The sequence below is a fragment of the Pseudorasbora parva genome, chromosome 4 (assembly GCF_024679245.1).
Source record: "Pseudorasbora parva isolate DD20220531a chromosome 4, ASM2467924v1, whole genome shotgun sequence".
Taxonomy (NCBI): Eukaryota; Metazoa; Chordata; class Actinopteri; order Cypriniformes; family Gobionidae; genus Pseudorasbora; species Pseudorasbora parva.
In genome coordinates this window covers 20,528,675-20,553,489 of record NC_090175.1, presented here as the reverse complement: position 1 = coordinate 20,553,489, position 24,815 = coordinate 20,528,675, and the positions used below count along the sequence as shown (strand labels likewise).

Genomic DNA, 24,815 nt, shown 5'->3' with positions numbered 1-24,815 from the left:
GAAGTGAAGAGAGCAGGAAAAAGCCCAAAAATTCATTTTTAGGGTTAGAGGAAAGGAATAAGCAGAGAATGAAAAGCACATGCATTGTGAAAAATTGGATTTTAGTGGTGCAGTGAATTTGGAAGATACAGATTAATGATTTAGTTATCAAACAGGATAGAAAATATTAATAAGCAGTGTGGGAAATATCAAGAGTTTATAAATTAGAAGAGAATATTAATTTTAAGAGTTGTTATTAGTGACTTTAACCATTTTTAACAAAACTTTAACAATTACAACTTCAGACATAAATCGTTTATATCGTTTTTTTACCAATGATTCTGAGCTGAGCTATCGGTAATCAGTAAAAACTGATGCAATATTTTGCAATGCTCCACGTTTCTCTGTGCTGTTCTTGCTAAACTAAGTTTATGAAGTGGTTATGCACAAAAGAAATGTGTGAACAAGGAATAACATTCATGTGAGGGCACATGGATATACAACAAGCAAAATGTCATATTTAATTATAAAAATATTATATTTATTTCATTATTTATATACATCATATGACAACAGAAAAAAAATTGCTTAGCTATTTTTATTTATTATTATAATTACATAAATTGTTATAGTTAAGACATCATTTTTTATTTTATAATAAAATTAAGTAACATTGTACATGAAGTGGAAAGATTTACTTTGTATTATTGATTTTAAAGACTAATGGCAAAAGATAAAGGGGTGGTTGGATGCGATTTCGCTTTTTTTAACTTTAGTTACTGTGTAAGTTTGTTGCTTGAGCATAAACAGCATCTGCAAAGTTACAGCGCTGAAAGTTCAATGCAAACGGAGATATTGTCTTTTAAAGTTATGGCAGTTTAAAGTTTATTGCCCACAAAAATGGCCGGTTTGGACTACAACGAGCTTCTCCCCGGGTTGGTGACATCATAAACCCTTGCTATTAACATAAACACTGCCCCAGATGTGACTTCTGCCTGTAATGGTAAGGGGCGTGGCGTTTCCAGACAACCTGTGCTTGGCACTTCAGCCAATAAAAATACATGAAACTACATTTGGCCATCTAACCAATCTATTGCGTTTTTCAGAGGGATGGGCTTCATAGAAGCAGAAAGCAAACGAGCCATTCAAAGGACAGCGGAGACAGCGGTGTGGAATAAAGGTCAAATATGAGAAAAATATGGAGTTTAAAAAAAAAAAAAAGGTATTAAGACATGTTATACTGCGCCCATAAACACAACCAAGCCTAGAAAAAAAACACGGAACCACCCCTTTAATCGATTGTCGTCCTTTTTTTTTTTGTTATCGGTAAAAATCCAATACTGGTTGACTTCTACTTATTTTATTCCCTTATATAGCCAACGCAAACCTCATTTTCTCAGAAGATGACAGTGGAAGATGACTGACCAAACTGTGGTGGCCTGACCACTGACAGGATAAACACAACGGGCTATATGATAGCAATATTTACCAATAAGCTCAAGGATGCTGCCACTGCGTGCACGGCACTCTGTCTCTTCTCTGAAGACACTTGTGTGTGTGATTTTGCCACATGTGATGAGTGCGTTCAGGAGCTCAGGGGGAGGAGTGCGAAACATCTGCTGCAGAAGCTCCAGAGATGCCGTCACCACATTATGATCCCAGTGCTGTGTGTAGTGCAGGGTCAGTTCATACACCTAAGAACACAAGTACAGGATTTACATGTGCACAAATACACAGCCTCACACAATGAATCACTCCAGCACACATCGACCAACATAATAAAACAACAAAATCTAAACTCCAAATTGATCATAACATGTTTCCATTTATAAGGTTATGTTTTGTGCTTCAAAAACAGTTGGAATTTAGTTACATACTATTTTTACCCTCTCTATGAACCCTTAGAATTAAAAAGTGTGCTTTTGCTATTGTACCTTTAAAAATGTTAAAGGGTTAGTTCACCCAAAAATGAAAATTCTGTCAATAATTACTTACCCTTATGTTGTTCGGCAACAATATAATTTCCTCTCTCAAGACCCATAAAAGGCACTAAAGACATTGTTAAAAGCCCATCTCACTACAGTGATTCTACAATAATTTTATGAAGCGACGAGAATAGTTTTTGTTGCCAACAAATCCTGAAATAACAACTTGTATAGTGATGGGCCGATTTCAAAACTAAGCTTTGAACCGTTATGAATCAGCGTATCGATTCATGATCCGGATTGCCATAGTCACATGATTTCAGCAGTTTGGAGGTTTGACATGCGATCTGAATCCTGAATCGATACACTGATTCATAATGGTGACAGCTGAAATGACATTGGTGTCAATGAAGGCTTTTCTGAGCATGGGATATCAACAAAAATATCTTCATTTGTGTTCTGAAGATGAACGAAAGTCTTACGGGTGTCGAACAACATGAGGGGGAGCAATTAATGACATAATTTTCGCTTTTGGGTGAACTAACCCTATAATATGTAAATGATTTCTACATGTAGACATCATTATTGACAAAAATAAAGCTACGGCACCCCTGCTATGTTACTGAATAGGCATGATACATAAATATTGTGACTTGTGAACATTTATGACATTATTACAAACATGATTTCTGAGCAACACATTTTTACGTTGTTACAAAAGATTTCCATTTCAAATAAATGCTATTCAGCAGAGCCCTAAAAAAACAAACATACCATGGTTTCCATAAAAATATAAGCAGCGCAACTGTTTTATTGTAATAAATATATAATGATTATACATTAAAGAGCCCCTATTATGGATTTTTGAAAATTACCTTTAATGTAGTATGTAACAGTTTTAAGTGAATGAAAACATCCTGCAAAGTTTTAAATCTGAAAGTGCACATATATAAAGTTATTGTCTCTCAAGTAAGAGTGGACTCTTAAGCCTAGTTCAGACTGCACGATTTTCAAACTCGTCGGGTCACTGCTCTATTCACACTGCATGACTATCTGGGGTATCATTCAGTCACTGCTGTGTTCACACTGCACGATGGTTTGACGACAGAGGAGTTCACACTGCATGACTGAACAAGAGGAAGAATCGCCGACAACTCTCTCTCTCTCCCGTGCGCAAACTACGTTTCCCAAACACACGTGCGATGTGACAAGTAAACAACGCGAGATCACACGTGCGTCAGACCGGAGTTCTCGCGCGTGACTTGGAATTGTTATTAAAAATGATAAACTGCACAAAGTTTGCTTCAAATTGTATGTGCGCTGATTTGTGGAGAAAAAGAAAAAAGATTATGGCGGAAGAAATTGTTGGAGAGACAGAGGGAGCCTTTGTTTTGTTCTGCAAAAACAGTTTGAGGTAAATCAATAATTTTGTAATGTGCTGCTGTTGTGGCTGGATGTGCAAATGTTTTCCCTTTGTTTCTGTTTGATAGAACTGTAAATATATCTATTAAAATACTGAAATTATGCTCTATAACTCCTCCCTGAACCTCCTGCTGCCCTTATCTCACTCTCTCATTGGCTGGCGGTGTAATTTTCAGTCAGAACGCTGTTCACACAGCAGGAGTTTGAATCGCCGACAGGTCCAGATATTTAGCATGCCAAATATCTCACCGGCATCGGCGACTCGTCGGCGATTCTCTCTGATCGCGTCTTTGATTATTCACACTGCGTGATTGTCACTAGCGTGCACGAGCACCGATTTGCCTGTGATCTCGGGCATTTGTCGGCGATTTTACAAAACCTGTCGGCGACTCAAAATCGGGGCAAAAATCGGGCAGTGTGAACTAGGCTTAAGTCAATTCAATTAATCGTTTTCCAAACGGATCGCAAGCTGTTTTGTTGTGACGTCACAACAAATTATTAGCATATTTTCCCATCCCTTATTGTGCTCGCAAAGGCCTGTAGGCTACTATTACATATAACTGTCTATTAATGCAGATTGCCTATGATACTTACTACTCTCGAGTAAAGATAAAGGATGGAGCAAGATTTGTTTTGCAAACTTTAATGTTTACATGAGTCATTCTCGTTACTGTTCGGCTAACGTATGTGCTGCTATTGATACTGTTCCCACGTGTGCACCGCAATAAATTATAAAACACACACACACGTTTGTTGATGATGAGGAATTACAGTTGAACCATCTCATAGTGTACCTCAAACCGAGTAGCATCACTGAGAAACTTTCCTGCTCAAAGTTTGGAAAGTTTGCGGATTGAAAACGAACAGGAAGGAGAAGACAATGCTGAATAAAGTTGTAATTTTAGTTATTTTTGCACCAAAATGTATGTTCGATGCTTTGAGAGATTCTAATTAACCAACTGATGTCACATATGGACTACTTTGATTATGTTTTTATTACCTTTCTGGAAAGGGACAGTATACCGTGCATACATTCAATGGAGGAACATAAAGCTCTCAGTCTAAATATAAAATATCTTAAACTGTGTTCCGAAGATGAACGGAGATCTTACGGGTGTGGAACGACATTAATGAGTCATTAATGACATCAATTTCATTTCTGGGTGAACTAACCCTTTAAGAAGCCTCCTGATGAAGTTGGAGTTGTTAATGTTAATGGCCGTTTGTTTTTCGAAATACGGGCTATACGTGGTACACCAATAACAACAGAGTGGGCCATCTGACCAATCAGAGCAGAGTAGGCTTGTGTAAAGGAGATTTATTATTTCACAAAATTACATTTGCTACTTTGCTTTTTTAGATCAAATACAGCATTGGCGAGCTGTATTACTTTCAAAAACACTTTTAAAATCTCACATGCCCAAAACTTTTGAACAGTAGTGCAAGAATTTCAATAAATGGTAAAAAGAATAGTTCACCAAAAAAAGAAAATTATATCATTAATTGCTCACCCTCAAATAGTTCCAAACCTGTAAGATTTTCTTTAAAATGTTGAATATAAAAGATTATATTTTAAAGAATATTGGTAATCAAACAGTTGGTGGGCCCCACTGACTTCCATAGCAGAAAAAAAACACTATGGGAGTCAATGGGTGCCGTCAACTGTATGGTTAACAGCATTCTTCAAAATACCTTATTTTGTGTTCAACAGAAGAAAGAAACTCATACAGGTTTGGAACAACATGAGGACAAGAAAATATTGACTATTTTTTCATTCTTGGGTGAACTATCCCTTTAAAGCGGAGTCCTGCTTTCCATTATATCAATATATTAAACAAAGACACAATGAACTTAATCAGCTCTGGTACCTGGACGAGTTGCTCAGGTGCAGGGGTGACATCAGCCTCTTTACGTACGAGCCCAAAGCTGCCCTTCAGACTGGTGTTAGGAGCCTGCTGCTGAAGAAGAGGCATCAGGTACCGCAACGTCAGTAATACACCCAGAATCAGGTGACTGGAATGCTCCTCATCTACCGGCACTACCAAACCTGAGCGAGAGAAAACAGGCAGTTGAATGAAGACATTTGAAGAAAAACAGTTTTGCCGTAGTACAAGTGTTTGTCCAGTGTGTGGGCGTCCTACCGAGCAGCACGTTGAGGAGCCAGGTGTAGAAGTAGTGTGTTCTGCGTGAGTGCTGACACACGCTGACAGCCGAGCTGGCCGCAGTTCGGCGGATAGTGGGAGAACTGGACTTCAGGTTGGCAACAAAGGCCTTCAGCAGCATCTAAATACACAGTCACAGGGTAAAATCATAAGCGCAAAATTTAAAATGGCCATAAATGAATAGGAGCATTTTAAACAGAAAGTGGGATCATACATTTATTATTTATAATTCTTATTATAAATTATTTATAACTCTTTTATGCATTTAATAATACTTTACTAATTATAGTTTAGTTTTGTATGCATTTTGTAAGAAAATGATATGAGCGAAGTCTAAAAACATGAGGGCTTACTTTTATTTAGCAAGGATGAATTAAATTGATCAACAGCGACAGTAAAGACATTTATAAACTTACAAAAGTGTCAAATAAATGCTGTTCTTTTGAAGATTCTACTCAAAGAATCCTAAAAAATATGTATTATGGTTTCCACAAAAATATTAAGCAGCACAAGTTTTCAACATTGATAATAATAAGAAATGATACTTGAGCAGCAAAACAGAATATTAGAATAATTTGAAAATGCTGGGGTAGTGCAACTTTGCATACCAGAAATGTATTACATTATAAAACTATAAAATAGAATACTTTATTTATTATTTTTATTATTCTCAATAATAACAATAATAATAATACATTTACATTTTACTTCACCTTTAAATGATTGTGTATTCTGTAGCATTTTTAAACTGTAATTAACCGTTTAAGCAATTTTTGAAGTATTTGCATAGATACACAAATGGATTTATCTGTGTTCCCATCTTCCCAAGGACCTTCACTTGTCCTTGCATGTAAAATGGGTGTTTTTATGACTGCAGGTGGATTTATACATCAGAAGAAGCAGCATTAAAATGACAATTCTCTTTTTAAATGTGAATATGATCTTGCAAGGGAACAGACTCTTTCCGTCTTCAACTGATGTGAGGGAGAGGAGGCTCATGGATAATTAAATCCAGACTGACTGAGTCACATTCCATTTTGAGAAGATGATGTCACCACTGCGCATTCTTGGCTTCAGACAGTGAGAGAAGATAACGGTGAGGGAAATCCCACACTGAAGTGCCAAATTGCAGAATTCAGGATTGGAGAATATAACTGACATGTCAAATTCATAAGACCACCCTAAATGGTTAATATTGCTGTGGCATTACTGAGTCAAGGTACATTTCCACCTGAAAATCAAGTGATGTGTTCTTTGGAAACCTTTTACTTTGACAACTTTAGTTTCCTTCGGGTTTTTTAAACTTGCACAATACTTCACCAGTACTAAACTCACAGATTGCAGTACATACCTTGATCTCTCCGTCATTGGCGAAGTGTCCGAGGGCAGACATTATTTTAGGAATTGAAGAAGAAAGAGTTTCCTGCACAGTCTCCTCCTGACGTTTTGTGATCCGTGTCAGACATGGCAGCAGATTCACAAGGTATGGCCTGAGAAGAGAAAAAAAGGAGAAAGATAAGAGTGGTTGAGGATACATTCATGTCACAGCTTATTCTAAATCTGAATTTCACTTTGAAATCACTAACCCAGTATCAGATTTCCTTATTTCTGAACAGAGCAATGGAAGTATACCTGCATTTCTGTGGACGCACCAGGTGAGCAAGCTCAGCAAACCTCCACAGGGCTGCCCGCAGACTCCGAGAGGCAGCGTTCTGTGACAATAGATAAAGTTATGCTCAGTTAGTGATCAGTTAATGTCCTTTGAGAGAACAAGACCCCGGGCCTGTAAAGTCTACTCTGGCAGTCAAAAGTTTGGAATAGTATGTACTTCAATGTTTTTGAATGAAGTCTCTTCTGCTCACCAAGGCTAAACTTATTTGATCAAAAAGAATGGCTATTATTATCAATAATGAAAAAAGTTTATGCTGCTTAATATTTTTGTAAAAGCTGTGATTAAAAATTCTGGACTATTTGATGAATAGAAAGTTCAAAGGGAATAGAAATCCTTTGTAACTTTATAAATGTATTTTACTGTCACTATAAATATAAATATAATACGTCCTTGCTGAATAAAAGCATTAATTTCTTTTTTATTTCTTTTTTTTTTTTTACTTACCCCAAACTTTTAAATTTTAAAGTTTAAACCAAAACGATGTGGAAGCAGCACAACTGTTTTCAACATTTATCATAATAAGAAATTAATATGCAAATCAGCATATCAGAATGATTTCTGAAGGATCATGTGACACTGAAGAATGGAGTAATGCTGAGGATTCAGATTTGCCATCACAGGAATACATTACAATTTTTAAATATATTCAAATAGAAACCAGGTAATTTCAATTGTAATAATATTTCACAATATTACTATCTTCATTTTTTATTTAAATAAATGCCGCCTTGGTGAGAATAAGAGACTTCTTTCAAAAATATTAAGAACTTTGGACCGCAAGTATATAACATTTCCAAAAACACTCAACAAAAACAGCAATATAGGACTGTTTGTGCCAGTTGCCAGTCTTATAAAAACAGGCCAAAAGGTCTATTATATTGGTCCAAAAACTTTTTTTGGCTCATATATACATTTCAAAAACACTCTATAAATATATACTTCTTTTTGTTTTCTATGTATTATTTTTAATCTTTTTTCTTTCTTTTTTTAGCCTTATTTGGACCCACTTTATATTAGGTGGCCTTAACTACTAATACTACTGGCCTTAACTACTAACTACTAATGTACTAACATTTTAATTAATCATTTGATACACTGCACTTATTGTGTACATACATGTTTTTACATTTTAAAAATACCTGCATGTAATTACATCTGTAATTAATTTCTGTAGTTACATTTGTAATTACACAGTTGGCAGTTCCCTTACCCCTAACCCTACCCTTAAACTGACCCATAACACCACACCTGTCCCTAACTCTACCAGTATCCACCTCAATATCAGCAAAAGTGCTTTGCAATACAATTTGAACATAGTACGTACATTGTACTTATTTTTTGATGTAAGTACATAGTACTTAAGGCCACCTAATATAAAGTGGGGCCATTTTTGTATAAACAGTAGGGCTAATGCAAACTTTCAAACTAAATTTTATGTCGTTATTTGAACAGATTTTGCTTTTCCAATGACCATGAGCTGCATATGACTGGAGTGTTCTCATTGGCTGTGAGCAATTATGAGGCATGTGGCATCCCTAAAAAAATCCAGACAAAAATGTGTTCCTGGTGAAAATGCATCCAAATCCCCTAAAGAGCCTGCAATCTGATTCACCTTTTTAATCTCTTTGTACAGTTCAAGCTGCAGTCTTGGCAAGTTGGAATCCATCAAGGCCTGTAAAGAAAAACAAAAAGAAATTACATCATAATTAAATACAAAACTCCACTGTAATCATCATCCAGATGACTATATATTACATATGAACTATACATCACTTACTTTAATGATTTTGTTTAGGCACTCATCTGCCACCATCCTGACATCAGACTCTTTGTCATCGCTGCACAGCAAGAACATTTCCATTGCAATTCCGAGCAGTTTCTGGAACTCTGGAGATGTCCTAATAAACAAAGTCAGTGCGATAAAATACATTACACATACAGCTAACAATACTAGTGCTAAAAGGACGGGGTAAACTCTGAACTCTGGCCTGGATAAAATATGGTCATTATACATTAGATTCCGACAAAGGTCATTTGATTAAGTTTTAAAATAAGAGAGGGATAGAATACACATCTGAGTGTGGCCTGTTCCTCTGTATATCTACAACAGCTGTTACTATCTTCCCAATTACCCAAGAGAAAAGATGTTGCGCAGACTAGCAATAATACTTGAAAATGATAGATGAAAATCAAGGATAGGAAGTAGCTGAAGAAGTTAAGCAAACCTCTTGAGTTTGATGCAGCCAAACTACTAATGGACTACATAGTGCTCCCTGCATTCTGGGTATATGACATGTACAGTTGATACTCCAGCTCTTGTGTAGAGTAAAGGGTGTAGCATGCCAGCAAGGCCAAATAAGTGTTTGTTTATATGTATTTTTGATCAGATAAATGCAGCCCGTGGGGCCAGTTCTTCATACCTCGCTTAATACATCTGAGATGATTTGACAGATCCCAGATCTTCTAATCATGATAACTGATCTCTGGCTAATTTGGTTCTTCAAACGGATTTGCGGATTGGATTAAAATATCTGGATTAATTTATCTGAGATCACTGCACGTTCTTGTGTTCCCTGAAGAGGGCAGATGCATCGATACTCAAAACCACGATCAGCAATGCAATGACTGGCTGGCGTCAAGACAACATAATGACATCATAATTAAAAAAGCCACGACCAAACCAAGATGAAAGTTAAATTAAATCAGTGTTTTGATGAACATGATTCACAATTATTTATAGGCTATTGACGATTTTATAGAATTTGTACACCCTTTACATTTTTATTTCAACGTTGTAATTACATTTTTAATTCAATTTGAAGCAGATTTGTTACGTGGCAGTATTTATTGAAGTTTCTTAACAGTCAAGATCAAATGATCTGCATCTCTTGCGCTGCATCAAGACACTCCCATATTATCCGTCATCACTCAAATGAATGCACGACGAAGATTAACTGCACAATGTGTGTAAACCTCCAATACAACTCTAAAGTAATTATTCCATCACAATTCACAAATAAATCTCTCAATCAAGTGACTGTGTCTATAGTATTATACACACATTTTACACAACATTAAAATATTATTTTGAAATAAACTTTTATATTTATTATTATTTTAAATTATTATTGCCCCTTGTTCAGTAATGAAATCTTGTAATAAAGTAGGAGTGGCTGGGACAGATTTTAAGTATCACCTCAAGATGCAATCTAATCCTGTTTACATGAAATCAGTCTGCTCCCGAGCAGGTTTAAGCTAACGGATCTGTTGCTATGACAGCAAGTCCAGGATGAGCTTTGAAGAACAAAACAATCCGAGATCAAGCCAAATCGTCAACAATCAAATCCAGCTAACTGAGTTAGCGACGTACGAAGAATGGGCCCCTGGTGAGCATAAGAGACTTTCAAAAACTGTGTGTGTGTGTGTGTGTATATATATATACATATACACACACATAAAAACAATTTTTTTATTTATTTTTTCATTAGCACATGTGCTGAACCACAGGTAAAGGAAAACATTTCTGATGCAATTAAAAAATTATCCAATCAAACACATCTGTTTGGCTATTTAAAAGCACCTAATAATTGAATTATTCTTTCAAATGTTTATGCAAGCTGAAAGAACTGGACTTCAGTGGACTGCTGGCATCAGATTAAACTTTTCTAGGTGACCTGTAATAAATGAGGATTTTTAATCTTGAATACTTTCATTGAATTGGCATTCTAAAGGAGAAAATTTAGCCAACCTAGCATCAGCATCAATAGGCTCAATGACTCATAAGACGTGACCAAATCTGATTATCCTTAATCTGACGTGCCCGTCCATTGACTGTTGCATACCTCAGCGACTGTGCCACAATGTTTTCACATATCGTCAGGCAATGAGTCACTCTGTCCTTTTTGGTTGTAGCAAGGTCCTTTTTTCTGTAAGAAAACACAGTTTTACTGTGGAAGTCATGAAAACTAAATAAAAATGAATAAAAAAAATTCATGAATAATGGGATCACATTATTTGAATTACTAGTTATCTACAAGGTAAAACTGATCATTTTGGAGAGATGAACAGTAACTGATTTAGTATTATTAATTAAATGCATGTGCAATTTCAGCACAGACATAATATGCATCGGAACCTAAACACAAGCAATTGATCTGAAAATCGGACATTAATCTGTAAGTGTATTATGTTGAGCCACAGAGACAGTAGTCAGCCAAATAGTGTGTATTTTGTCAGTGATACAAATGACCTAAACCCATTAGGTTAATGTAATCTTGCTTGATTTCTCGTCTTGAACAAACAAAACCTGTGTGGTTGGCGTGTGATCCTTTGGCTGCTCTTAACATCCAAAATAGTACCAGTATATCTTGGGATGTTTTATACAAAATAACGTAAAATAAGTCTATATTGTAAAAACAATAATTTATTAATTAACAAATGCTCAGTGGTAAATGCAAAGTGACCCATCCAAATGCTCCTAGTGGCCTAAATAAGGAAATCATTTGATTAACTTACATCATAATTCCCAACTAATTACTTTACAGAGCAAGTTATTTTCTGTGAGAGCCTATAATTCAACACTTCAAAAGAATCCATATATATATATATATATATATAGAGAGAGAGAGAGAGAGAGAGAGAGAGAGAGAGAGAGAGAGAGAGAGAGAGAGAGAGAGATAGAGAGATAGATAGATAGATAGATAGATAGATAGATAGATAGATAGATAGATAGATAGATAGAGATGCGTGAAGCACAAAATTATTTTGATTTAGCAAGTTATTCGTTGTGACTGTGACTAATGATTTCAATAAAAGGAGCCAAAAACTGGCCCGAGCGATTCATTCATTCATTCAGACCAGATGTAAATGTTAGATTAGATCATGCGTATAATAAATATCTGCCATATTTTGGGGAAGCTGACACATAATGATTTACAGACAAGAAGATGGACAATCGAGAGAGGCTGAATTCAAACCCAGATTTACAGCTTCATACCAAATAAATAACATATAAAGATTTTCCAGCGTCTTGTTTTGTAGCAGTAGTCAAATAAGAAATATTTCTTGGTTTCTTAATATACAAACGCATTCTTTCTACGTTTTCTAGAGAGGTGCGCACTGTTTATCTAGAAATTGGTGCAGAATCTATTAAAAGGCTCTGTGACACTTCCAGCGTGTTGGGCATCATGTGATTTATAAACACAAGACAACAACAACAATCAGCCTTATAGGAGAAAACACACAGTCGACATGCATGTGATAATAACATTAGCATGGCGACTGTGTCCGGTGATGTCAGCACCATGATGATGATCATGATGATGAAGAAGCTGGGGACTACAACAGCATCAAAGCGTTAAACTGCTTTAACATCGGTTCAGCACTCACTGTTTCTGGACGAGCTCCTCGGCCGACAGCGGGCCTTGCTGCTGCTGGAATGATTTAAGAGACTCAAACGCTTTCATCAGCTTCTCCATGGTGGCCATTTTACTAGAAGCACTGATCTAGATGGAGTCTAATTGGAGAACTGATAATATTTACAAACTCAACACCACAGCCAGTGTTGCAGCGCTGGTCGCGAGCGCCGTGCAGAATGCTGAAGGGAAACTGAAGGTGTCGTCGAGATCGGACACCGCTTCCAGTGGCCAAACCACCCTTCAATTCGAGTTAATTTTCACACACCATCCGATTATGACCAGTATTCAAACAAAATGTTCAGAAGGTATTTGATAGCATGTCCAGTTCTGAAAGCCATCTTGAAGCAGGGATAGGGGAGCAACGGCTCTGCTGTATTTCCGGGTAATAAAACACCTGTCAAAATTAAAGTCCTCTACTTCATAATAAAACCTATATCTACAAGGACTTTGAGTCATATGCATTTGGACTTAAGCCAGATCAATTATTAATGACTAGGCTACATGTCATTGCCTTCAATAATTGCTGCATGATTTATTGCTTTATTCTTGTGTTTGTTGGTCAATAAAAAATGAAGTTTCTGGAAAATCAACTTACTTTTTGAGTTGTGTCTTTATTTTCCATAAAAAAGTTTCAAAAGCAAAGACAAAGATTTAAATAGACATGGAACACATATTTACATTAGGTCCACAGGAGGAGCTAGACTAATGCGTGTGATGTTATTGTTTAATGTGAATATTTTGTATTCATGAATAAAACAATCAAACAAAAAGTCACATACATAGGCCCTAGCTATAATTGTTCATATAATTTTAAATGAATGGTTTATTATTTTGATATTATGTTAATGTTAAAAGAGACATAATTACGTAAATCGTTAGAGCATGTGGCTACAAAATGGCTCATTTGACTTGCAACAAATAGAAATAAAGATAAACTGAATTAGCTTTTATACTTATTTACAAAATGTGGAAAAGACATCAGAATAATCATGTATAATGCTTCCATAGCTTTTTTTAGCATTTCATATTCATATTCACATGACAAAAAAAATCTTCACATGAAAAATCATTCCAGTGTTCTTGACTTCGCGAGTATGTTTGAATCTCCACACAATCTTCACTTCAATTAGGTTCTCCCTGTTATCCACCTGAACATAACAGTCTTAATAAGGAGAAATTTAAATCAATTGTAAAAAATGTTACATTCATCTTTAACATTAATCTTTTTTCTTTACATTTGTTATATGCCAAATATTTGCTCTAATAAAATGTTCTGTTTTGTCCACCAATTTCCACACTCTCTCAGCACAATCAGTAAGTCCAATCCATACATTCATTTGAAAATTAGATACAAATTGATTTAGCAAAAACAGCAGTCAATCCAGATGTAAAAAAATAAAATAATAATAATAATAATAATAATAATAATAATAATAATAATAATAATAATAATAATAATTGATGTCTGAGATCCTGCACCTGCTCCTTTCAATAAGCAGCCTGCCACTGATAAACAGCCCACAGCTTCACACTTTTATAGCTAGGTAAAGCACAATATTAAATTAATATTTTTATGTAGTAACATTTAAGGTGCAGAAATATTTACATAAATGTACAATAAGCAGAAGTAATCACGATTTAAAATTTTATTTCATATTAAAACAGAGTGTAACAAATTCACATGTTTTTCAGTACCCCTGTAAAACTAAATAATAATTGCTTGAAGCCTTGTAGACAAATCAGTTATACTCCCTGTGTGTTCCTCAGGCAGGTATAATGCTATGGCTGTGCACACAACTTGTCTTTATGATCTACTTGAAACTTCTCTTCACTTCCTTTCCATTGGAATAAATCAGTAACTGTGGTAAATGGATTTATTTTCTTTCAATAAAATATTATAAAATGTTTTATTGACTGTATCCCTTAATAGAGATAGCAAAGTACCAAATTAGAAACTGTTGCTGAGCAGACTATAGTGAAATAAACTGCAAGCTGTTTAAACATGTATCAAGTTTTATGTTAGTAGTTTTAGTTAAAAGTATTTAAAAGTGGCTAGTTCATATAACCAATGAAATAAATATTCATTAGATATTAGTGCTAGCACTTACTTATACATTATAGCAGACATGTTTAAGTGAAGTCATGAGTCTGAGTCAAGTCTCAAGTTTCAAATTCAAACTCCCAAATGTCTTTTATTAATAGTTTTCAATATGCTGCAGGTCAAGGGAGTTGTCAAGGTATGTATATGTTCCCTAAAAAAAATTAAAATAAAGCAATATTAGAGCAGGACACGCCTCACTATAGGCAATCTAAGCAAAGGCAAAATCACAGCCACAGTCATGTTCAACCAATGAAGCAGATGTATTTGAAATCCTTTTGCTGCTTTTTTTAAGATAGAATGTTGCTTGCTTTTTGTTTTCATTAATGAATGACCTTCAGAACGATCCATTTTATTGTGTTGTTTCACACAAAGAAAATATATTATGCTGGCAAAATTATGTTGCAAAACATGCTATGCATTGAATTTATTACTTTGATCCTTATGTACATGAAAATGCATTAAGGAGAATGCTTTGTTCATTGATTTACAAATGCACATTATAGTGATTGATCAAAATATATTAGAAATCTAGAATGGAATAAATATTAAAACATCAATAAATATTGTCAGTTTTCTTTTTTTGCTTTTGGTTATCTAACCTTTGAAAAGCACATTATTTGTTTTATCTGGTCTTCATTATACATATTGACCAGTGATGAAATCAATACAGCAGTCATAGTAAATGCCAGAATCAGCGGAAAAGCATTGCAAATATAAAGCATGTTTACTGATATGTGCATCAAATAAGCTACTACTTGAGGAAAATAACTAATTATGATAAATGCTAAACTATGAGAGATTATTTTAAAGGCTTTCTTTTTCTGCTGGTTCACAACAGCTCTGCCTCCGTTTTATTGTGTCTGTCTCTCCATGTCTTCTCTACATTTGTTCGTTCACCCGGTCCTGGACGCTTCAGGACACAAAGGACAGAAGCACAGCAAAATGAGATTATCATAACTGCAATGTAAAAAACTAGAAAGAATACATGATCTGGGAAATATTCTATTCCGATGAAAGTGAGCCTCAAGCCACTGCCCGCTGCAATCAGCCAAACTGCTGCTGCCAATGCTATCCTGTATTGGATGCCCTTATATCTCAGGAATATTACTGGATGAATCACTGCAATGTAATGATCAATGCACATGCAGATTTGGAGAAGAGGTCTGACAGTCCAGCTGGGACCAACAAAAACCTGCCACAGTGGGATAGCTGGTAACAATTAAGTCTGTAATACAATGAATGCAAAAAAACAGCTCCCCTATAGTGATATTCAATGGAATGATCAAGTTAGGTTTGATGTTCCCATGAAGAAACACCGAGAGGGACCAGCAATGTGTCGGTGTTCCCACAATGAAGAACAGTGCTAAAGTAACAAAAATGACATTGCTGCCAAAATTTCCCTTACAAAGACAGGCCCATATTACAGACTGGTCGAATGCAGACACTGAATCATTGATTTGGAAGGATGAATTGCACATGGTTGTACAGATCTGGGGAAAGATAATGAACAAATGAGTCTACACAAAGTATGTTTAATATAAAAGTAAATCTGAATACTTATTGCATTGAGAAAGTATTGCGAGAAATGTCATACCTACACTCTAAAAAATGCTGGGTTAAAAACAACCCAAGTTGTTTTGAAAATGCACCAACCCAACAATTGGGTTGTTTTAACCCAATGGTTGAGTTGTTCTTACCCAGCAATTGGGTTGTCTTAAGCAACATTTAACCCAACCACTGGGTTAAAACAACTCAACCATTGGGTTAAAACAACCCAATTGTTGGGTTGGTGCATTTTCAACCCAACTTGGGTTGTTTTTAACCCAGCATTTTTTAGAGTGCATTGATTGAAACAATTAATCTTGAAACAAGAAATGTGTCCATCCCTTCATGTTTTATCCATTTCGACAACTAAAAATGGACCTGCCCACTCAAATTTTATTTGCATATTGTCATAGGTGGTTTTTTATCTTATATCATTGCCAATATGAATATCAAAAGACAAATGTTCCAAACAAATCCTGATTTGTTCTCATCCAAATCTGTATTTTGACTCTGTTCATGGTGATTCTAGACAGAATTTTCATATAGCGTCAAAGTTTTGCATATTTTCACCACCAACATGGAAAATATATATTTTTTAAACTTGGTAATCAATCTTAAATTACACAGATCAGGTGTTACATTATGACTATATGCCAATATTATGTTGGTCCCCATCAGCCCTGACCCATCGAGGCATGGACTCCACTAGACCCCTGAATGTGCTGTGGTATCTGGCACCAAAATGTTAGCAGCAGAAGTCCTGTAATTTGCGAGGTGATGCCTCCATGGATCTGACTTTTTTGTTCAACACATCCCACAGATGCTCGATTGGATTGAGATCTGGGAAATTTGAAGGCCAAGTCAACACCTCAAACTCATTGTTGTGCTCCTCAAACCATTTCTGAACCATTTTAGCTTAGCAGGGCGCATTATCCGGCTGTAAAAGGCCACAGCCACCAGGGAATACTGTTTCCATGAAAGGGTGTACATGGTCTGCAACAGTGCTGTTTATCAGTGGTGGTACGTGTCAAAGTAACATCCACATGGATGACAGGATTCCCAGCAGACCATTGCCCAAAACATCACACTGCCTCTGCCGGCTCGCCTTCTTCCCATAGTGCATCCTGGTGCCATGTGTTCCAGGTAAATTTTGCACAAGCACCAAGCCATCCATGTGATGTAAAAGAAAACGTGATTCAACAGACTTCTCCCATTGTCCTGATGCTCACATGCCCACTGTTGGTGCTTTCAGTAATGGACCCATACACAACAAACTGCAGTGCACTGTGTATTCTGACAACTTTCTATCTCTTTGAACCACTTTAGATAGACACTGAACACTACAGACCAGGAACTCCCCACAAGAGCTGCAGTTTTGGAGATGCTCTGACCCAGTTGTCTAGCCATCACAATTTGGCCCTTGTCAAACTCGCTCAAATCCTTACGCTTGGCTATTTTTCTTGCTCCTAACACATCAACTTTCAGGAGAAATTTTTCACTTGCTGTCCAATATATCCCACCCACTAACAGGTGCCGTAATGAAGAAATAATCAGTCATTCACTTCACTTGGTCATAATGTTATGCCTGATCAGTGTATATCTACAAATAATGATCTCTCTACAAGCGCAACGTCAAATGAAAAATCTTAAGCAAGTTTGAGCTCTTATTAAAAAGGCATAATGTATGTTGTGTAGCCTACATTATTAGATTTTTTTTATTTGAAGTAATTTTTGTAATCTGCCCTATATTAGCCTAAAATTCAAGATAATTGTTTATTCTTTCCCTAACATCAAAACCTAAACCCATCAAACTCCCTTATGTTGACTATAAGACTTCAATTCCAATTTAACAAATTAATGAAATAAATGCTGTTGCATTTAATGTTATTTTCAATTAGTAACATAAATTCTTATGTGAAATTAGAAGTTAATCACACTCTGTGTGTCAATCGTTATACATTTACTATTTCCTTCATGAAAATCAAAGCAACAGAAAGCACTTCATCCATCATGTGTTCATATGTTCATTGGAAACTCTTACTCTTATTGTGTTTTCTTAGGCCTGACATATGTTATTTTAGCTGGGTTTTTATGATTTATGAGTGTTGGTGTATTCAACATAAATGAGAAGTGCCCAAAGACCATGCAATCTCTGTGTTATATTTGAATATAAAATTCTGACCTTGTTGAGTGTTATTGTAGACAGACGTATATTTTAATACTAACTTATAGCTTTAGAGTTTTGCATATTTAAAAATAAATTATAAAAATTATTTTAAAAAAAAGAAAATTATATATATATATACAAAGTAACATCACCCCCAAAAATGGAATGATATATATATATATATATATCATTACTTTTTTAGGGGTGATGTTACTTTGTCGAAAACATATGTCCAGAACAGTGTAGATAAAATGTGCCATTAATTTCAGCTTGACTTTTAGAATATATTCGATTCTTTTATTTAAAGGGATAGTTAACGCAAAAACGTTCATCAGTGCTCAAGTTGTATACATTTATTTGTTCTGCTGAACATTTGCAGAAGAAATTTGGATGAATGTTTGTAACCAAGCAGATCTTGCCTCCCATAGGTTTTGTTTTTGTTTTTTTACCTATATAGAAAAAAACAGGGGAAGAGATCTGCTTACATTTTTGGGTGAACTATCCATTTAAAGCATTCTTAGTTCTGAATCGCTAATCTAAATTTAAGCTGGTTTTGTATTATTTATTTATTTTATTTTTCCATGCCTCATATTGCTTATATCATATATGTCATACACAGTATATTGGAGAAAGACATCCAATAGATGTCCACATAATGATTTGAATAAGGTTCAGTATGTGCTGTTACAGTTTTAAGTTAAAGTGTTGTTTCGTTTCCCTATAGATGTATGGCAGACATTAAAAAGGGCTCCTAGATTGTTGCCACTTAACAATCTTTTTCAATCTGCTAAGAAAAACTATTTGAATTACTATTTACAGTTCTCTTTGTTAATCACTTTAAATTAACAGCAGTGATTAAACATACATTTTCCAATGTAGTTAAAATTCCCTAAAAACACATCACACCAATTAAGTCGAAAGATTTTATTTATAAAGTTGAGCACACACATTGATAATATATTAACGTCACATAAGAGATCTAAAGTATAAGGCATGCTAGTTTCCTTTTATTTGTCAAGCTTTGAAAAACACAATATATGCTTTAGCTGGCCTTCATTATACATCCTGACTAGTGGTGAAATTAACACAATTATCATCGTAATAAACAGAACTGATGGAACAGCTTCACATACAAATATATGTGTACCAACTTCAGCTATGCACATGAAATATGCTACTACATGAGGTAAGTAACAAACCAGAATAGACGCTAAAATATAAGAGATGATTCTGAAGGCCTTCCTCTTCTGCTGGTTCTCCACAGCTCTGCCTCTGTCAGTTTTATTGCCTCTGTCTTTGTCTGTCATCCCTACATTTTTTTGTTCTCCTGGCCCTGGACGCTTCAGAGCGTGAAGGACGGAAGCACAGCAAAATGAGATTATTATCACGGCAATGCAAAAAATAAAAAAGCATACATGATCTCGAAAATAGTTAATCCTGATGGAAACAAGCCTCAAACTGTTGCCCATTGCCATTAGCCAAGCTGCAGCTGCCAGTGCTATCCTGTACTGGATGCCCTTATATCTCAGGAATGTCACTGGATGAATTACTGCCAAATATTGTTCAATACACATGAAGATCTGGATGAGAGGTCTGAAAGACCAACTGAGTCCAATGAGAAAGGTAGATAAGTAGTAGCTCGCCATAGTTGAATATATGAAATCAATGAGGTCGGCAAAGCAATGGATACAAAAAAGCAGCTCCAGTATAGTGATGTTCAATGGAAACACCATGTTTGGTTTAATGTTCCCACGAAGAAAGACCCAGAGGGACCAGCAATGGATCGGCGTTCCCACAATAAAGCAAAATATTGAAGTGAAAATAATGACTAAGGGGCCAAAATGTTCCTGACACATGCAGAACCAACTTATGCCCTCACCGATTAATACGGTTGTATCGTTGATAATGAAGGATGAGTTGCACATGGTTGTACAGAGCTGGGGAAACAGAAAAGAAAGAGGGTTCACAGGACTTGCTCTAATATTTTCTTTCGTTTTATGAGCAGAAAAAATAGATGTAATTTAAACCATCAGCCCTTTACAAATCCTGGTTTGTTATGCTGTAATTGTATTTAACATCATCCTGTCCAGGGACCGCAGATGCAAATTAGCTAGGCTATTTAATAATTCATAATAATAATTTGTTACATTTATATAGCAACTTTTATAGCTATTTAGCTAACTCTGGCAAAAAATGTGTGTTGTGTATGGTCCCTGTTAAATAAACAAAGAAAATAAATAAAACTAAACTTTATACTACTGACATACTTCTGGAACAAATCTTGTAATAAACATTGCAATTGTGTGCAATTCAAATAAGCAGTATGAAACATTATTGAATAGTTTGTCATACCTGGATTGATGGTATAATCAGCAAAATATAGATTTGATTTCACCTGGCAACTCAGTCTGGAAACCCGTACATCAATTTCTACTGCTTCTGTAACACTTTTGCAGGAACCAATCACAGACTGGCTTATCCACCTGGCGCGACACCATGCCCCGCCCGCAGAGACACCATGCCCCCCCCCCCTCCCCCCAGCACTTGGTGCCCTACGCGCAGCGCGTGATGCGTGTGGTGGTGGCTTTTATTTATTTGTATTAAACATTTTGAGAACTATCCTGTCATTTTTCATTGTCAATCATTTGATTGTATGTGATTTACATGTTAATGCCAAAACGCTTAATTAATATTAGGCCTATTGCTAGTTTACTGTCATTTTCTTCTGACGTGTAGGGTAGACCGAGTACAGTTGGTACACTTTTTGCTTTTTCAGTTACCACACCAAAACTGAGGTCTGAAAATACGTTTTTTTTTTTTCATTTGACATTTCCTTTACTTGTCTACTAAAATATTAATAATTCTTAACATCCATAAGTAGGTCATATTTGCCACAATTAGCTTATAAACACAATAAGCTTTTTCGTTCCAACTGTACCCATGTTGGGTATAGTTGGAACAGTACCCGAGTACAGTTGAGACACCCATCCGTAATGCTGTAAAACTGCCCAACCCATTCATTGAATTTGTAAAATACTTTTAAAATGAGAATTCAACATTTGTTTTTATTTCCATTCAGTATTTTATTTGATTATTTATCAATAATAAATTGCCATTTGCCATTGGCAGATTATTTTGCTTATTTTAAGCATAAACTATTTTTTTTTTTTTAAATTAAATCCCAAAACAAGACTGATTTTTACTAGTCTAGTAAATACTTCTTCCTTTATTTTTTATTTATTTAATGTTTTTTTTTTATGTTTGGACTTGAAATAAGACAAACATACTATAAGAAAATCATTTCATCGTGCAACTAAATTGGATGTGCTGCAATAGGATTCTAGTGCGGGGTACTATTGATCAGCGGCGTAGCACCAAATTTTGGGCCCTGGGTACAAATCATCTTGCTTGGGCCCCCATACCAAATACCATAGTGATACCAATGGGTGTGGTATTGCATTTTTATCATAAAAAAACACTTAAAACTTAAACAAAATAAGCCATACTCTGATTAATGTATATGTATGTATAGAAAACTGACTTCTAAGGGGCCCCCCTGCCTTGGGCCCTGGGTACTCGGTACCCTTTATCCCCCCAGTCCGACGCCCATGCAATTGATACACTGCGTCTCAACTGTACCCCGCTGACCACCTTGGACGTTTCTCCATATTTTACGACTGCCTTACATGACACACAGTCATGCAATATGCCAGTTTTTCGAGCACAGATTAAGGTTTAAGAAAATGTAAGTTAACTTTAAAAGTCATGTAAAGATAAGAAGCTATTCAATGTGGAAGAGCTGTGGTGAAATGAAAAATTGACCTTAGAAAAAAAAACTTTCACCGATATCTTCGGACTGGAGAAGCGACTTCAAATTTTCCACGATTAAAGAGGACGCTAATACGCATGTGCGAAGCAAATGCACCCAAGTTATTTGCCAACTGTACCAACTGTACTCGGTCTACCCTAAGTACTGAGCATAGTCTATTTAAGGCTGACCTAAAAGCACCAGCACGCACACACGTTCCTTTTTATTAGTTAAAATCATTTAGAAGTGTATAAACTCATCAGGTATAAAATATAGTCAGTATGAGAAAAACACTGTTAATAAGAGGACAAGCACTGGAATACTGCAGGATAGTGGGGAGATATATTTATTTACTATTCATATACTTTTTTTTTTTTTTTTAAAGACAGACATCTACAACAAAAACTCACGTACGCAAAGTGCCAAACACTGGATTTTGATAGCTATGATCCAGAGAGGGCCAGAGAGGAGCAATTAATTGACTGATAGACAACTACTCTGTAAGTGTTTGTAACTTTTCTCATTTGATTGTTTGTTCATTTGTTGTTGGATAAGTGTGTCTGTGTAGTGCAGAGGTGTGTATTATTAGTTTTGGTATATTCACTCGGTGTGTGTGGGAGTTAGCATTTGTTGAGTTAGCATTTATTTGGTCATTGCAACGTTGGGAGTGAGTTTGTTGGGGGCGTGGCCAGCGAGGTATTAAAAGCCTCGTGTGTTTGAAACATTTTGGCTAGAGAGTAGCAATTAATTGACTGATAGACAACTACTCTGTAAGTGTTTGTAACTCTTCTCATTTGATTGTTTGTTCATTTGTTGTTGGATAAGTGTGTCTGTGTAGTGCAGAGGTGTGTATTATTAGTTTTGGTATATTCTCTCGGTGTGTGTGGGAGTTAGCATTTGTTGAGTTAGCATTTGTTTGGTCATTGCCACGTTGGGAGTGAGTTTGTTGGGGGCGTTCCCAGCTGCTTTCAATAACGATACTCAAGTGAGTATAAATAGCGTGATAGTCCGCGGCAGCGGAAGCGGCAGTGTGAAGCCCTCCTTGTGTGAAGACCTACGAGTGTAAAGACTTCAACTCTTCCCAGTGCAAGACCTACGAGTGTAAAGACTTCAACTCTTCCCAGTGCAAGACCTACGAGTGTAAAGACTTCAACTCTTCCCAGTGCAAGAACTACGAGTGTAAAGACTTCAACTCTTCCCAGTGCAAGACCTACGAGTGTAAAGACTTCAACTCTTCCCAGTGCAAGACCTACGAGTGTAAAGACTTCAACTCTTCCCAGTGCAAGACCTACGAGTGTAAAGACTTCAACTCTTCCCAGTGCAAGACCTACGAGTGTAAAGACTTCAACTCTTCCCAGTGCAAGACCTACGAGTTTAAAAACTTCAACTCTTCCCAGTGCAAGACCTACGAGTGTAAAGACTTCAACTCTTCCCAGTGCAAGACCTACGAGTGTAAAGACTTCAACTCTTCCCAGTGCAAGACCTACGAGTGTAAAGACTTCAACTCTTCCCAGTGCAAGACCTACGAGTGTAAAGACTTCAACTCTTCCCAGTGCAAGACCTATGAGTTTAAAAACTTCAACTCTTCCCAGTGCAAGACCTACGAGTGTAAAGACTTCAACTCTTCCCAGTGCAAGACCTACGAGTGTAAAGACTTCAACTCTTCCCAGTGCAAGACCTACGAGTGTAAAGACTTCAACTCTTCCCAGTGCAAGACCTACGAGTGTAAAGACTTCAACTCTTCCCAGTGCAACTCCGCCCGAGCAAGGACCCCGGCAAGGCACTTGAGTATCCTCTTCCTTTTCATTATTTGTGTTCGGTTCTTTTATAATTCCTATCTGGCCTTTTCTCTGATCTGTATTCACCATGTGCTTTCAAATCTCAACTATAACTACTAGCACTCGTAAATCATGCTCTGTACGCACGAGACGCCGTAATCCTAATAATTTGTGCTATATCCTAACATCCTCTGCTACTTTACTCTTTATTCCAATTGGTCTCTGGAATTGCCAGTCGGCTGTAAACAAAGCAGACTTTATTTCATCTATTGGGACTCATTCTCAGCTTAGCCTCATGGCCCTAACTGAGACCTGGATCAAACCAGAGGACACTGCCACTCCTGCAGCCCTCTCAAGCAATTATACTTTTTCACACACTCCTCTGCCTATTGGGAGGGGTGGGGGTACTGGTTTGCTTATCTCAAATGATTGGAAATTTGATCCATTACCGTCTCTACCGGACAATTCATTTGAATCGCACTCAATCACTATTACTCACCCTGTTAAAATCCATGTGGTAGTGGTCTATCGTCCTCCAGGTCACCTCGGTAACTTTGTGGAGGAGTTGGATGTGTTACTTTCTAGCTTCCCTGAGGATGGCACTCCACTGATTCTGCTTGGTGACTTCAACATCCATCTTGATAAACACCTAGCTGCAGACTTCAGCACTCTACTGACTTCATTTGACCTTAAGTTAGTATCTACTACGGCTACTTACAGATCAGGTAACCAATTAGACCTTGTCTACACACGCAACTGCTCCACGGACAACACTTTAGTTACTCCATTTTCACACCTCAGACCACTTTCTCTTCACTCTTAACCTCATACTGACTCCT

The 24,815-nt window shown here is 36.3% G+C and overlaps 1 protein-coding gene across 3 annotated transcripts in view; it reads right to left on the bottom strand.

Moving 5' to 3' along the window:
* Positions 1-12,979, bottom strand: part of htt (huntingtin) — a 68,468-nt gene extending 55,489 nt beyond the window's left edge. For 2 of the 3 annotated variants that reach the window (XM_067441250.1, XM_067441251.1), the window contains exons 1-9: positions 12,549-12,978; positions 11,003-11,086; positions 8,938-9,058; positions 8,773-8,832; positions 7,121-7,200; positions 6,840-6,978; positions 5,468-5,609; positions 5,195-5,373; positions 1,469-1,673 (exon numbers count right to left, since the gene is read on the bottom strand). In XM_067441250.1, coding sequence (XP_067297351.1) covers positions 1,469-1,673; positions 5,195-5,373; positions 5,468-5,609; positions 6,840-6,978; positions 7,121-7,200; positions 8,773-8,832; positions 8,938-9,058; positions 11,003-11,086; positions 12,549-12,646 — 1,108 coding nt within the window. In that variant the 5' untranslated portion in view covers positions 12,647-12,978. Of the gene's footprint in view, positions 1-1,468; positions 1,674-5,194; positions 5,374-5,467; positions 5,610-6,839; positions 6,979-7,120; positions 7,201-8,772; positions 8,833-8,937; positions 9,059-11,002; positions 11,087-12,548 lie in introns of all 3 variants that reach the window. The other variant, XM_067441249.1, reaches the window with a different exon arrangement.
* Between the last annotated feature and the right edge of the window lie 11,836 nt (positions 12,980-24,815).